Source organism: Rhinopithecus roxellana, chromosome 17, assembly GCF_007565055.1.
Source record: "Rhinopithecus roxellana isolate Shanxi Qingling chromosome 17, ASM756505v1, whole genome shotgun sequence".
Classification (NCBI taxonomy): Eukaryota; Metazoa; Chordata; class Mammalia; order Primates; family Cercopithecidae; genus Rhinopithecus; species Rhinopithecus roxellana.
Window position 1 is genome coordinate 106,896,723 of NC_044565.1, and position 14,253 is coordinate 106,910,975.

Consider the following 14,253-nt stretch of genomic DNA (forward strand, 5'->3'; position numbering starts at 1 on the left):
TTGTGGGTACTGGCAAAAGCTTTTTTCTTTTCAAAAAACAAAAGTTTGTTTTCAGGGAGCTTACAGTCTATTATTTTTAATACCTGGTTATAACCCATATGGAACACAGGAAAAGTTAGGTAATGTGCAATTTCTATGCTCAGCTTTCCTTTTTTTTTTTTTTTTAAGAGATGAGAGTCTTGCTATGTTACCCAGAGTAGATGTTAACTCCCAGGCTCCCTAAGCAGCCAGGATTACACGCGCGCCACCACTCCTGGCTCAGGTATAGTCTTGGTTTTTCTTTTATATGGCAGTTAGCAAAGGCCACTTCTGATGGAACAACAGGTCTATGGTGAGCGCAAACGCACACCAAACTTACAGGTTTAATGGAGCTGAAGCGGAGCGCTGCAGGCAGGTGTGGGGCCTCGGTGCCCCTCCATCCGTGGTACCCAGGCGGCCGGGGCGGCACTAACGCGGGGAGATGCAATACTAAAGTTATGAGGTCTGCAGCGATAGCACGAGAGACCTGGACGACGCGCGGTCAAGCCTAGCTGCTTTCTCCGGGTCCTCCAGTTCTGCCCCGCCCCTTCCCTGCGGCGGCCCTGCGTGCCTCTGGGGGCGGGGCCTGGCACGTCGTGACGCACCGCGGCCGCTTTGCGGCGAGGGTTTGATGAACGCGGTTCCCGGGGAGACCGCTGCGGTTGCGGTGTGCTATGGAGCCGAGGGTCGTCAAGCCGCCGGGGCAGGATTTAGTGGTGGAGCGTCTCAAAAGCCGCTACGGACTCGGGGGCAGCTGCCCGGACGAGGTGAAGCCGCCGCTCCGAGGTCCGCGGGTGGGCTCCTGCTGCTGCCGAGCGGCTCACCAGTTCCCTGCGTTGGCGGCCTGCGGGCGCGCAGCGGCTCTGGTCCCGGCCCCGGCACTCCCGCAGTGGCTGCGGCTCGGGCCTCGTGGAAGCGGGCGGGAGGGGCGGGCTTTGCGGTGCAGGGGCGCAGGGTCGCCACTTCACTTGTGCCTCTGTGTTCATGGTATACGGGGCATGGTGTGATGTTAGAGAAAGTATTATTCAGCTTTTTTGTTTTTGCAGTGATGTGAGTGGAGTTGAGAAAACAGTTGAATTGCTTTTTAAAAGCGGCTTATTTCGAAATAATTTCAGACTTACTCAAAAGTTGCTGCCGTAGTACCAATAATTCCCTTGTACCCTCACTTGCATTCACAAATTAATATTTTGCCACGTTTGCTTTACCATTCGTTCTCTCCCCTTCCCTCCCTACACGCGTTTTTTCCCTTTGAACTATTTGAGGGTAATTTGCAGGCATCATGCCCCTTTACCTCTAGATAGAAATAACTTGTGTGCTTTTCCTAAGCACAAGGACGTTCTCTTTTAATAACCACAGTAATATTTTCAGGAAATTTAGAATTGATATATTTGGTAATCTTGAGTTCATATGAAGTTTCAACAATTATCTCGATAATGCCTTTTATAGGAAAAATTTTTTCCTAGTGCAGATTCAATCCAAGAACGAGCATTGATTGCATTTGATTGTCCTTTTTGTTGCCTTTAATCTGGAACAGGTTCGCAGCCTTTGTTTTCTACAAGATTGGTTTTTTGAAAAGTGTAAGAATTATTTATTGGAATGTTTCTCCATTTGGGTTTATCTTATGGATGCCTCTTCGTTAGATTGGTTATGCATTTTTGGCAGGAGCATGAGATGAGTGATGTGTGGTCTGCTGTGGGGAGGCACATGATGTTGGTTTGTCACATTATTGATGATACTAACTTTGATCGCTTGGTTAAGATGGTGTCTACAGGATTTCTCCACTCTAACCTTTGTAATTAATACATAATTTGTGGGGAAATATTTTGAGACAGTAAATTGAGTCTTAGTATACAAATTAAATATCTTTTCTCTTTTTTAGTATGATTTTTCAAATTTTAATCAGTCTAAATATAAGAGAAGAACTCCAACCTCCCCAGGTAAGCCATTATTTTGTGTATATTTGGGGGTTTCAAAAGTTTAATTTGAGGCCGGGCACGGTGGCTCACGTCTATAATCCCAACACTTTGGGAGGCCAAGACAGGCGAATCGCCTGAGGTCAGGAGTTCGAGACCAGCCAGGCCAACACGGTGAAATCCCGTCTCTACTAAAAATACAAAAAATTAGCCGAGCTTGGTGGCGGGCGCCTGTAATCCCAGCTGCTGGGAAGGCTGAGGCAGGAGAATCGGTTGAACCTGGGAGGTGGAGATTGCAGTGAGCCGAGATGGTGCCGCTGCACTCCAGCCTGGGCAACAAGAGTGAAACTCAGTCTCAAAAAAGAAAAAAATAATTTGAGAGAGAAGATTTTAAAACTAATATTATTTAGACTTGTGGCCAGTGCCAGATAGTTTGTGATTCATTGTTCTGGTAATCTTTCGTGGTTTATTTGTCGTTGACAGATGATTTGGATATCTACTCTGGAGATAAAGTTGGTTCATCATTAAAATATTCTGATGAAAGCAAGCATTGTAGAACACCATTGTGCAGCTTATTCAAGCGCGTAAATGTGAATTGGTAAAGTACCCTGAAACTTGACTTGCTACCCCCTCAGTAGCTCAAGAAACTGAGAAAGCGAAAAGGGCAGGTTATATTTTTGCTCTTTCCTGAGAACAGGTATAAGGCAGTCTGGAGCCTGCTAAATAGTTGAAGCAAATCACTTATTAATTTTTACTGAGGATCTCTGTAATAAAAGCATAGACCTAGCATTATATTTAGTGTAGCGTAATGGAAAATTATTTATATAATGTAAAAGATGAAAAAATATTTTTATGGTTATTCATCTGGGACCCAAATGCAGACTCTGCTCCCTTTCTTTAAATAAAAATGTTTAGAAAAGGAACTATGGGCTGGGTGCGGTGGCTCATACCTCTAATCCCAGCACTTTGGGAGGCTGAGGCGGGTGGTTCACCTGAGGTCAGGAGTTCGAGACCACCCTGGCCAACATGGTGAAACCCCGTTTCTACTAAAAATAGAAAAATTAGCCGGGTGTGGTGGTGTGCGTCTGGAATCTCAGCTACTTGAGAGGCTGAGGCAGGAGAATCACTTGAACCCAGGAGATGGAAGTTGCAGTGAGCTGAGATTGCGCCATTGCACTCCAGCCTGGGTGACAAGAGCAAAACTCTGTCCTGAAGAAAGAAAGAAAAAAAGGAACTACAAAAAAAACTGCCATACAAGTTTTGTTAGGCAGCAGCATTTTACTATCTCTGATGTGTCTGGTAGTGTGGTACACATTGTATCTAGGTGGTTGAGAGAGAGATTGAAGAAGGCAGTCTGGGGAGATGGGAACTACAGTGCTGGATTAAAAGAAGTTGCCATTCTGTAAGGAAGATACTATTTACTATGGGGAAAAAGTACATAAAACAGTGGAAGCTAAGGTAAAATAAAGATCTAAGTTGGATATTATTTAATGCCAAAAATATGTGGCAGAAAGAAATGCTATGGGTATCAAGAAGGAGTAAGCATTTTGAAATAAAGATGTATACTCATATAAAATGAAATGTTGAGATAATTGTGGAGAGAAAAAATAATTATGCCTAAAGTATCTATATGTTTCTTTCTTTTTTTTTTTTTTTTTTTGAGCCGGAGTCTGGCTCTGTCGTCCAGGCTGGAGTGCAGTGGCCGGATCTCAGCTCACTGCAAGCTCCGCCTCCCAGGTTTACGCCATTCTCCTGCCTCAGCCTCCCGAGTAGCTGGGACTACAGGCGTCCGCCACCTCGCCCGGCTAGTTTTTTGTATTTTTTAGTGGAGACGGGGTTTCACCGGGTTAGCCAGGATGGTCTCGATCTCCTGACCTCGTGATCCGCCCATCTCGGCCTCCCAAAGTGCTGGGATTACAGGCTTGAGCCACCGCGCCCGGCCAAGTATCTATATGTTTCTAACATAATTAGTATTTGGGAGCTTGACTTTTTTAATACAGTTTTCCCTTTCTCTTCTTAAATAAGTTAAATCTGTGTAATACACTGAACAGTTCTGGGTAAATAATAAGTACTCAAATGTTAGCTATTATCATTATTGTTATTACTGTTTCATTTTGCACTCAGAAAATCTAGTTGATCTAGATTTAGGATTTAGACATGAGCTATGTTGAATGTAGGGTAAGGAAAGTGAAAATTGTTTTTAAGGTAATAAATTCTTGGAAATTATTTTCTTTTTAACTGAGTTTTATCATTTTTAAAATAATGACCTGGGTATAATTCTGAACTATAATCTGAAGGTTTTGGACTATGAAGATTTTCATAACATTAGACCCCTAGTCGTGATCTAGTCTGAAATGGGGCTGGTCTGAATTGACATACCCTGTAACTGTCATATACACACTGGCTCTCTAAGACTTAGCATAGATAACAAAAATTAGCAGGGCTTGGTGGTGGGTGCCTGTAGTCCCAGCTACTCGGGAGGCTGAGACAGGAGAATTGCTTGGACCTGGGAGGTGGAATTTGCAGTGAGCCAAGATCGTGCCACTGCACTACAACCTGGGTGACAGAGCAAGACTCCCTCTCAAAAAATAAATAAGCATGGATAAAATAATGTAAAATACCTTAATTTTGTGTGTGTGTATGTGGATTTGCAGGGGGCGGGGTCATGCTCTGTTGCCCAGGCTGTGAGTGCAGTGGCATAATTGTAACTCACTGTAGCCTCCAACTCCTGTGCTCAAACGATCCTCTCATCTCAGCCTCCTGAGTAGCCGGAATTACATATGTGTACCACTACTCCCGGCTAATTTATTTAATTTAATTTATTTTTTTTCTGTAGAGACAGAATCTCACTGTGTTGTCCAGGCTGATCTTGAACTCCTGGGCTCAAGAGATACTCCCACTTCAGCCTCCCAAAGTGCTGAGATCACAGGCATGAGCCACCATGCCTGTTATATCTTAATAATTTTTAACATTGATAACATGTTGAAATGATAAACTTTTAGATATACTATATTAAATAGTATTTTTAAAATTTGTTTTTTAATGTGCTACTAGAAAATTTTAAATTACCTATATGACTTGTGTTATATTGCTTTTGAACAATACTATTCTAGAAATTTCAACTCAGATTGTCTTTTTGGAGAGAACACCTGGGATTCTAGTTCTGCTCCACTTTCTGCTTGTTATGTCACCCATCAGTTATTTGACTTCTTTAGGTTTAGTTTTCTTATGTTAAACATTCATTATTTTAGCTAAAGCTACCTTATAAATAACAACAGATTATTGGGAGTCAAAATAAAGTGTTCCTCAGCTGTAGAGTGTACCACAGGTAGGTATATGTCATTTTAAATTGTCTATTTAATGTGTAGAAAAATATCTTGTAGTGGGTTATCAATGATCTGTGACTGTTACTTTTTACATTTTTCCTTTTTACATGTTTACATTTTGCAGTTTAAAAAATGCTTTTGCATTTTTTCTCAGTTATGCTGCTAATATTTGAAAAGCAGTTTTATCTTTTTAAAATGCTGTAGGAAACTTCTAGATTGCTGTGATACAATTATTTTTTTAAAGCCTAGATGATGAACTGGATTCCTTCCATGATTTGAAGAAACAGGAAACAGAAGAAGAGTTAATTGAAAATGATTATAGAGTTAGTACCTCCAAAATAACCAAGCAGTCTTTTAAAGAAATAGAAAAAGGTAAAATAAATATTGTAGAACAATCAAGTAGTAACTTTGTCAAATAGAGTACATGAAGCTTTCCTCCTGGTAATAACACTGGCCTCCAAGAGTCTGCATATTTCTGTGTTCTGAACTTCTATAAGCCAGGAGATTGTTACTGTGCTTATTATTAAATTAAAGGAGCAGAGGAAATTAAACTTCATTATTTTTCAGTAATATTCCTGTACCCTCAAAATTTATCCAAATAAATTAATAACTGAGTAAATGACTGTGATAGTATTTGACTACAATATTTTGAGAAAATACTCCAGATTATTTAAAGTATGACTTTCTGGGCACTGACCTACCAGCAGTTTTCTGTGTATCTGGCTGCATTTCATAGTTGTGGCAGGATTTCAAGGAATGGACAACCGCAAATGGCACCCTTCACCCTCTGGGCTACACGACTTCGAGTTGCCCTGTTGATATTACCGATAATACCGGTGCCAGTATTATGGTCTACACACAACAACATTCATTTTCCTCTTTTCCTTCTTCGTTTTCCTTTGTCTCATTATTCTCAGCATTTGAGGAAGATGAAAAATAATTCTGTCTGGACTTGTGTTTCCTGCTATATGGTCGGTTTTCCCAGTGGAAAACATGGGATAAGGTATAAAGAAAATGTTGCTTGTATTCCATTAAAAGTAATGGTAAAAAACCACAATGACTTTTGCACCAACTTCATACTTGAAAGTAGACAAAATTAAGAAATGTTCAGGCCAGGGATTGGTGAGTCGGGAACCTAAACAGGCAAGTAGAGCTCTGTGAATGTGCCTTTCACTTTTAGGGCATTTGCTGAACTGACTGAAGTGAAGCTTTTCATTTAAAAAAATTCATACTATGTTTTATTTTTGCTTCTCCATTGTCTGTTTATACTGAAGTATAATGGAAGAAACCCACCCTCCCCTTTTAAAGCTGGGGCTTCCATGAGTCTAGTGCAGGTTAAAACCACTGAGCATCTGCCAGACGTGGTGGCTCACGCCTATAAACCCAGCACTTTGGGAGGCCGAGGTGGGCGGATCATGAGGTCAGGAAATTGAGACTATCCTGGCTAACATGGTGAAACCCCGTCTCTTATTAAAAATACAAAAAATTAGCCAGACGTGGTGGCATGCACCTGTAGTCCCAGCTACTTGGGAGGCTGAGGCAGGAGAATCACTTGAACCCAGGAGACAGAGGTTGCAGTGAGCTGAGATTGTGCCACTGCACTCTAGTTTGGGCGACATAGTGGGACGCTCTCAAAAAAAAAAAAAGGCCAGGTTTGGTGGCCTGTAATCCCAGCACTTTGGGAGGCCGAGGCAGATGGATCACGAGGTCAGGAGATCGAGACTATCCTGACTAACACGGTGAAACCCCGTCTCTACTAAACAAAATACAAAAAAATTAGCTGGGCATGGTGGCGGGCGCCTGTAGTCCCAGCTGCTTGGGAGACTGTGGCAGGAGAATGGCATGAACCCGGGAGGCAGAGCTTGCAGTGAGCCAAGATAGCGCCACTGCACTCCAGCCTGGGCGACAGAGCGAGACTCCGTCTCAAAAAACAAAAAAAGACAAAAAAGCAACCACTGAGCGAGGGCATTTTATACTCTTAATTGTTAGCAGAAAATAAATTCTAACAGTACAGTGTTGGCAAGAATATCAAGCAAGAGGAACTCACTTATCTGCTGCTGTTGGGAGAGTAAATTAATACAACCACTTTGGAAAACAATTTAGCATCACTAATAAAGTTGAAACTGCACATATATCCTGTGATCTAGCAATTTTGCTACTACTTACATACCCTCAGGAAACTCTTAAACTTGTGCACCAGAAGCCATGTACAAGACTGTGTAGCATCTGTATAGCCAAAGCAGCTCAAATTTCCACCTGTAGGAGGATACTGTATACAGTGTTTGCAAAATAGGGTATACAGTGAAGATTTGTGAACCTGTTTAAAGGAAGAGGTTATAGAAATTATGTTAATATAATTACATATAAAATATAAAAGCAGGCAAAACAAGGACTTTTAAAATGTAAGTAGTGGAGATTAAACAGCAAAGTAAAGGAGCATTTAACATTCATTTGTGTTAGTGGTAAATTTGATTTAGGGGAGAGAGGAACATGATTAGGGGTTTCTGAGGTTACTTTCCATTTCTTGGCAGTTAGTGTCTTTTTATGTCCTTTAAAGTATTTTATTTTGAAATCATTTCAGACTTACAGAAAAGTTGCAAAAATAATGCAGTCAATTCCTGTATACCCTTCACCCAAATTTTCTGATATTACCACTTTACCATATTTACTATATTATTATTTGTCTCTCTTGAAACTTTTTAATGTTATAATTTGTATTTAAAGCATCTCTTCCTAAAGGTTACTCTGAAAGTATTTGAAACAATAAGTTAATAAAGTTTATAATGCAAATGTTATTTTCTTTGCAGTTGCCCTGCCAACTAATACGACCTCATCGAGACCTCGGACTGAGTGTTGTAGTGATGCAGGTGACTCTCCTTTGAAACTTGTCAGCTATCCAAAATCTAAAACATCAGACAAGCGGAGTTTACTTCCACGTCAGATCAGTCAGATATATGACGAATTATTTCAGATACATCTGAAACTGCAGGTAAGAACTAAATACTGAATCGAGAATTCAGAAATATTTATGTTCTAAGAACCAAGCACTTACAAAATTTGTATATATTTCATTTTAATTACTTTAGATAAGTTTGTCAAGACAAGGACAGCAGGGGACAAACTCAAATTATAGGGACTAAGGAAGGGACAAATACAGTGGCTGAGATAAAATAGAGACAGTGGCGTTTTTATTTGTAGGTGTGTGTTTCAGACTGTCTTGTATTTTATTTGATTCCCATCCCACCCTTACTTCAGCAATAAAATCTGCAAAAAAAAAAAAGTATGCTTTTTAAGTAGATGCTCTAGCTTTATTGTTTTAAGTACTTACATATGAAGAGTCCTCTTGTCAACTCTCATCAAAATTGAACTCTTAACATTCGCTTATATCTGCCTTTGGGGTTTTTTTGTTTCTAAAGTGTATTTTTTTTTTTTTTTTGCAATGGTGTCTTGTTCTGTCATCCAGGCTGGAGTGCAGTGGTACGATCTTGGCTCACTGCAACTTCCGCCTCCTGGGTTCCAGTGATTCTCCTGCCTCAGTCTCCTGAGTAGCTGGGATTACAGGTGCATGCCACCCCGTCCAGCCAATTTTTTGTATTTTTAGTAGAGTTGGGGTTTTACCGTGTTGGCTAGGCTGGTCTTGAACTCCTGATGTCAGGTGATCTGCCCCCGCTTGGCCTCCCAGAGTGCTGGGATTACAGGCGTGAGCCACTGTGCTCAGCCTAAAGGGTATAATTTATATATTAAGCATCCATGAGAAGTAGAGAAGGAAGCAAAAGTGTATGTAATACACAGTATCTGTTTGAAATCCTTCCCATTGGAAACACATGAAATAGTTAAGCATTTCTTTAAAACCAGTATCTTGTTTTGTCAAAATAATTCAGATGGTAATTGCCATAGCATTTTAGAAAAAGATTATTTTAGCCTAAAATCACCAGGAAAAGTTTAGGGAGAGACTTAGTCTGGTCTTTGAGAAAGATAATAGTGGGAAGGTCATTCCAGGTATAAGGAATTGGAAATGAGAGGTGTTCTGAAAAGCAGTGATTGTCCAATTGTGCATTTATTAGCCTGTCTGAAGGAAAGAAAATAATGAAAACTCAGGCTGGGTATTTTACAAGTTTTTAGGGAAAGGAGTGTCAGAGTAAAAAGTCAGGTTTTAGGAAGATTCCTTTGATAACACTTTATAGGATAAAAAGAATAGGCAAGATTGCAAGGATATATCTGTCATTTGTAGCAAACATAAAGATGTTTAATAAGAAAAAAAGTACAGTGGATTAACTGGTTTAATCAGTCTATAGTTTAATCTGACTTTAAAGTTTACTTTGTAAGTACAGCCACTGTGGAAAACACTTTGGAGGTTCCTTAAACTGTAAATAGAACTACTGTGATCCAGCAATCCCATCGCTGGGTATGTCCCCCAAAAAAGAAAACAGTGTATCAAAGAGATACCTACACTCCCATGTTCATTGCAACTATGTTCATAATAACCAAAATATGAAGTCAATCTAAGTGTCCATTGGCAGATAAAGAAAATGTGGTATCTATACACAATGGAATATTATTCAGCCATAAAAAGAATGAAATCCTATCATTCACGGCAGCATAGATAGAATTGGAGGTCATTATATTAAGAGAAATAAGCCAGGCACAGAAGGACAGACATTGCATGTTCTCACTCGTGTGGGGTGGGAATTAAAGAAATGAATCTCATAGAAATAGAGCTGGAATGGTGGTTACCAGAGGCTGGGAGGGGAAGGGTAGCAGGGGTGAAGAGAGGTTAGTTGATGGGTACAAAAATACAGTTAGATAGGAGTAAGTTTCAGTGTTTACTAGTACAATAGGGAATTTATAGTTAATGATAATTTATCGTATATTTTAAAGTAGCTAGAGAAGAAGAATTGTAATGTTCTCAACATAAAGAAAAAATAAATGTTTGAGGTAATAGATATCCCCGTCACCTTGGTGGGGACGTTAAGTAGACTCTTTGGACTTGACTTTGTCTTCTGTTTTTTTCCCTGTGAAGTTAGAGACGAGGCTATTCACAGAGAGTGGTATATAGGACATGATGTATTCCAAATTAATAGAATGGAGAAGGCTCAAAATAGACACTTTGGAGAGTGAGGGAGAGAGAGCTGGCTGTGAACATATAAAAAGATTTTTGGACTGCATTAAGAATCTAGTACAGGATTGAGACCATGAATTTGCAATGGGGCCACTTTTCATGGTTGGTGTGTGATTTTTTTTTTTTTCCTCCAGTGGTGCTGAACTGAGTAGCATGGGGCCGGGGAAGATGGTCAGTGTGCTAATCCAGGCCTCGTTCTTTCAGTCCAAGGTGATAGACAACAAGGTGAGGGAGGGAAGGGTATAGGTAAAATAGTGGACTGTGATGTGGAAGTGGAGCATGGAATTTAAACTGGATCGGGAACTAAATCTGCATAGTGCTGATTCATTTTGGACCCCAGCTTCTCTTGGATCATCGCAGTGGACTCTTACTATAGTGTGTTATCATTTAAAATCAAGATATAATTTCTGTACAAGTTTACTTGCTATACTAGTCTAGCTACTATAATCCAGATTGTCCTTAGGTACCCCTGTATTCCTGAAAACCACTTGGTTAAACCACAGTGTTAGCCAATAGGAATAGAATTTGCAGAATTTGTAACTTTTCAAGAGCATTAAAATCTGCCATTTTGATACAGTGTGAAACTGCAGCACAACAGAAGTTTGCTGAAGAACTTCAAAAGCGAGAACGTTTTTTACTTGAAAGGGAACAACTGCTTTTCAGACATGAAAATGCCTTGAGTAAAATTAAAAATGTTGAAGAAGAGGTTCTTACAAGATTTCGAATTATGAAAGAGGTAACTGTATAGCCTTTGATGTTAGAGTGGTATATTTCTTCTTTTCTTCTTAGATTCACTAGTTACTAACATTTTGCCACATTTGCTTATTTCTCCTTCCCTTCCTCCTCCTCTCCACACCTACACATACATACACACACACACACACACACACACACACACACACACACACACACACACACACGCTTTTTTCTGATCTGTATGAAAGCAGTGTGTAAAAATTATGGTTCTGTCACTAAGTACCTCAGTGTGTATCTCCTAAGAATAAAGACATTCTTCAGACCATTAGCGTATCAGGAAATTAATGCTAACTAAATAACTTATTTATAGTCCATATTTACCTTTTCAGTTGGTCGTCAGTATGTCTTTTATTGTTTGTAGGGGTGGGTCATTTGTTTGATCAAGGAACTAGACAAGATTTGTGCGTTATATTTGGTTGTTATATCTTTTTTGGTTTCTATGAATCTAGAGCACTTAACCTCACCTTTTTTGTTTTTTGTGAGCTTTTTCTTTGTAGAATTCAGGCCAGAAGTCTTATATGTCACATTGTGGATTTTCCTGATTGCTTCCTAACGATAAAATATTTTTGACAAGGATATTATATAAGTGGGATAATATACTTTGCTTCATATCAAGACATACATTACTGTACATGTAACTTACTTGGAGTAAAATTCATTGTCTGTTGTACATTTCTGTGAGTTTTGAAAAATGCATACAGTTTTGTAATCACAACCATCATCAAGATCAAGAATAGTTCAGCTCACCAGCAGTTCCCTTACGCTCTCTTGTAGCTATCCCTTTCCTCCAGCCTCAGCCCCTGGCAACCACTGACCTATTTTCTGTCCCAGTACCTCCGCCTTTTCCAGAATGTCATGTTAATAGCATCATTTTATGATTTTTCTTTATCTTTGGTTTTCAGTAGCAGTTTATTTACAGTGTTTCTTGACATAGTTTTCTTTTAGTTAATTCTGTTTGTGGTTAGCTGAGCTTCTTGAATTTGGAAATTTCTGTCTTTTGCCAAATTGGGGAATCTTCAGCCAATATTTCATGAAATATTTTTTCCACTTTCTTTCTTGTCTCCTCTTGGATCTCCAGTGACTCCTTGTGCTGTTTCCCCACAGATTTCTGAGGTTCCGTTCCTTTTTTCCCATTATTTTATTCAGTGTTCTTCAGATAATTTCTTGATCCATCTTAAAGTTCATTACTTCTTTTTTAATCACCATGTTGCTATGGAGCCCATCTAGTGAAATTTTTATTTTATTTTATTTTATTTTATTTTTTATTTTTTTGAGACAGAGTCTTGCTCAGTCGCCCAGGCTGGAGTGCGGTGGCACCATCTTGGCTCACTGCAAGCTCCGCCTCCCGGGTTCTCGCCATTCTCCTGCCTCAGCCTCCCAAATAGCTGGGACTACAGGCGCCCACCACTACAACCGGCTAGTTTTTTTTGTATTTTTAGTAGAGACGGGGTTTCACCGTGTTAGCCAGGATGGTCTCGATCTCCTGACCTCGTGATCCACCCGTCTCGGCCTCCCAAAGTGCTGGGATTACAGGCGTGAGCCACCGCACCCGGCCGAAATTTTTATTTTTGATATTTAAACATTCTAAAATTTCAAGTTGTTTAAAGCATTTATTTTTGTTTTTCTCATAAGCATTTCTGTGTTTATATTTACATTTATATATATTTCCTTTTACCTCATGAAACATAGTTTAAAAACTATGTATCACCTGTATCATCTCGAGATTGGGATCTGTTGATTATCTTTTTTCTTGAGGCTTAGTCACATTCTTTGGTTCTTGATATGTTCGGTGATTTTTAGGGTATATTCAAGACCTTCTGGTTAATGTATAGATTTTGGGTTCTATTGTTACCGTCTGGAGAATGTTGATTTCAAATCATTCAGCCGAATTAGATTTAGGCCTCCCTTTTTTTTTTTTTTTTTGAGATAGTCTCGCTCTGTTGTCCAGGCTGGAATACAGTGGTGCTATCTCAGCTGACTGCAACCTCCACCTCCTGGGTTCAAGCGATTCTCCTACCTCAGCCTCCTGAGTAGCTGGGAATACAGGCACCCACCACCATGCCCGGCTAATTTTTTGTATTTTTAGTAGAGACGGGGTTTCACCATGTTGATCAGGCTGGTCTTGAACTCCTGACCTCAAGCAATCCACCTGCCTTGGCCTGCCAAACTGCTGGAGTCACAGGCGTGCCTGGCCAGGCCTCAGTCTTTTCTCACCTCCTCTGGGCAGTGGGTCTCATCTCAGTTCAGCTTTCAAAGCCTTTGCAATGTTGCTGTGGAGTTGTCTTGTGCTTGTGCCTCTTAAAGGTCGGTCTGAGACTTGGGTAACAGTTTAAAATCCTGATGCATTTCTCAAAGCTTTTGCTGTGCTGCTCTGGGTCTTTTTTGTGCAGGTAAAGAGGCACTGAAGTGTTAGCCAAGACTTAGGTAATGGTTTCAAACTGAGCTCCATTCTCCAAGTGTTTGCTCTACTGCTTTTGGTCTGTCCTGTGCCTGAGCGGCTCAACGGTGAGCCCAATTTGTACAGGTTTGTACATACCAGAGCAAGAGGATCCTCTTTGAGTCTCTCTTCTGTGGGATTCTCTCTACACTCTGGCTCATAGGGGCCCCTCTTCCTGATTTTCCTGCAGGAAGACTGGTTTTCTCTCATTCTTTAGTGGACATTTTTTAGAGCTTTAGTGGAAATTAAAAAAAAAAAATTTTTTTTTTAATTGTTTTAGAGACAGATTCTCGCTGTGTTGCCCAGGCTGGAGTGCAGTGGCTATTCACAGACGTCATCATAGCTCACTGCACCCTCAAGTCATCTTCGTCCCTCAGCCTCCTGTGTGGCTGGGACTATAGATGTGTACCACTGTGCCCAGCTAGTGGAAGTTTTTGTTCTACTTCTCCGTGTCCGGGACCCACCCTGAGGCAAAATGTTGACAGGAAAAACAAACATGCAGGAAACTTTACCCTTGAGAGTTGCTTCTACAAGTTTTCTCTCCCATCACAATGTCCTCCCCTTTTTTCTTTTCACAGTTCTCAGTTAGTTGTTTTATGTTTTAATTAGGGCTTTCCGCTGTAATCAGTGGGGGAAGACTGTATTGAGCTTATCCTGCTGTGCCAGAAATGGAATGCATATGTT

At 40.3% G+C, this 14,253-nt stretch overlaps 1 protein-coding gene across 7 annotated transcripts in view; it reads left to right on the top strand.

Moving 5' to 3' along the window:
* Positions 1-619: 619 nt before the first annotated feature.
* CCDC138 (coiled-coil domain containing 138) overlaps positions 620-14,253 on the top strand; it is a 92,002-nt gene continuing 78,368 nt past the window's right edge. The window contains exons 1-6 of one of the 7 annotated variants that reach the window (XM_030921804.1): positions 620-804; positions 1,898-1,955; positions 2,415-2,529; positions 5,502-5,629; positions 8,065-8,246; positions 10,954-11,112. In XM_030921804.1, the coding sequence (XP_030777664.1) occupies positions 11,104-11,112 (9 nt within the window). In that variant the 5' untranslated portion in view covers positions 620-804; positions 1,898-1,955; positions 2,415-2,529; ... (1 more) ...; positions 8,065-8,246; positions 10,954-11,103. Of the gene's footprint in view, positions 813-1,897; positions 1,956-2,414; positions 2,530-5,501; positions 5,630-8,064; positions 8,247-10,953; positions 11,113-14,253 lie in introns of all 7 variants that reach the window. The other 6 variants (XM_010368788.2, XM_030921803.1, XM_030921801.1 and 3 more) reach the window with 6 other exon arrangements.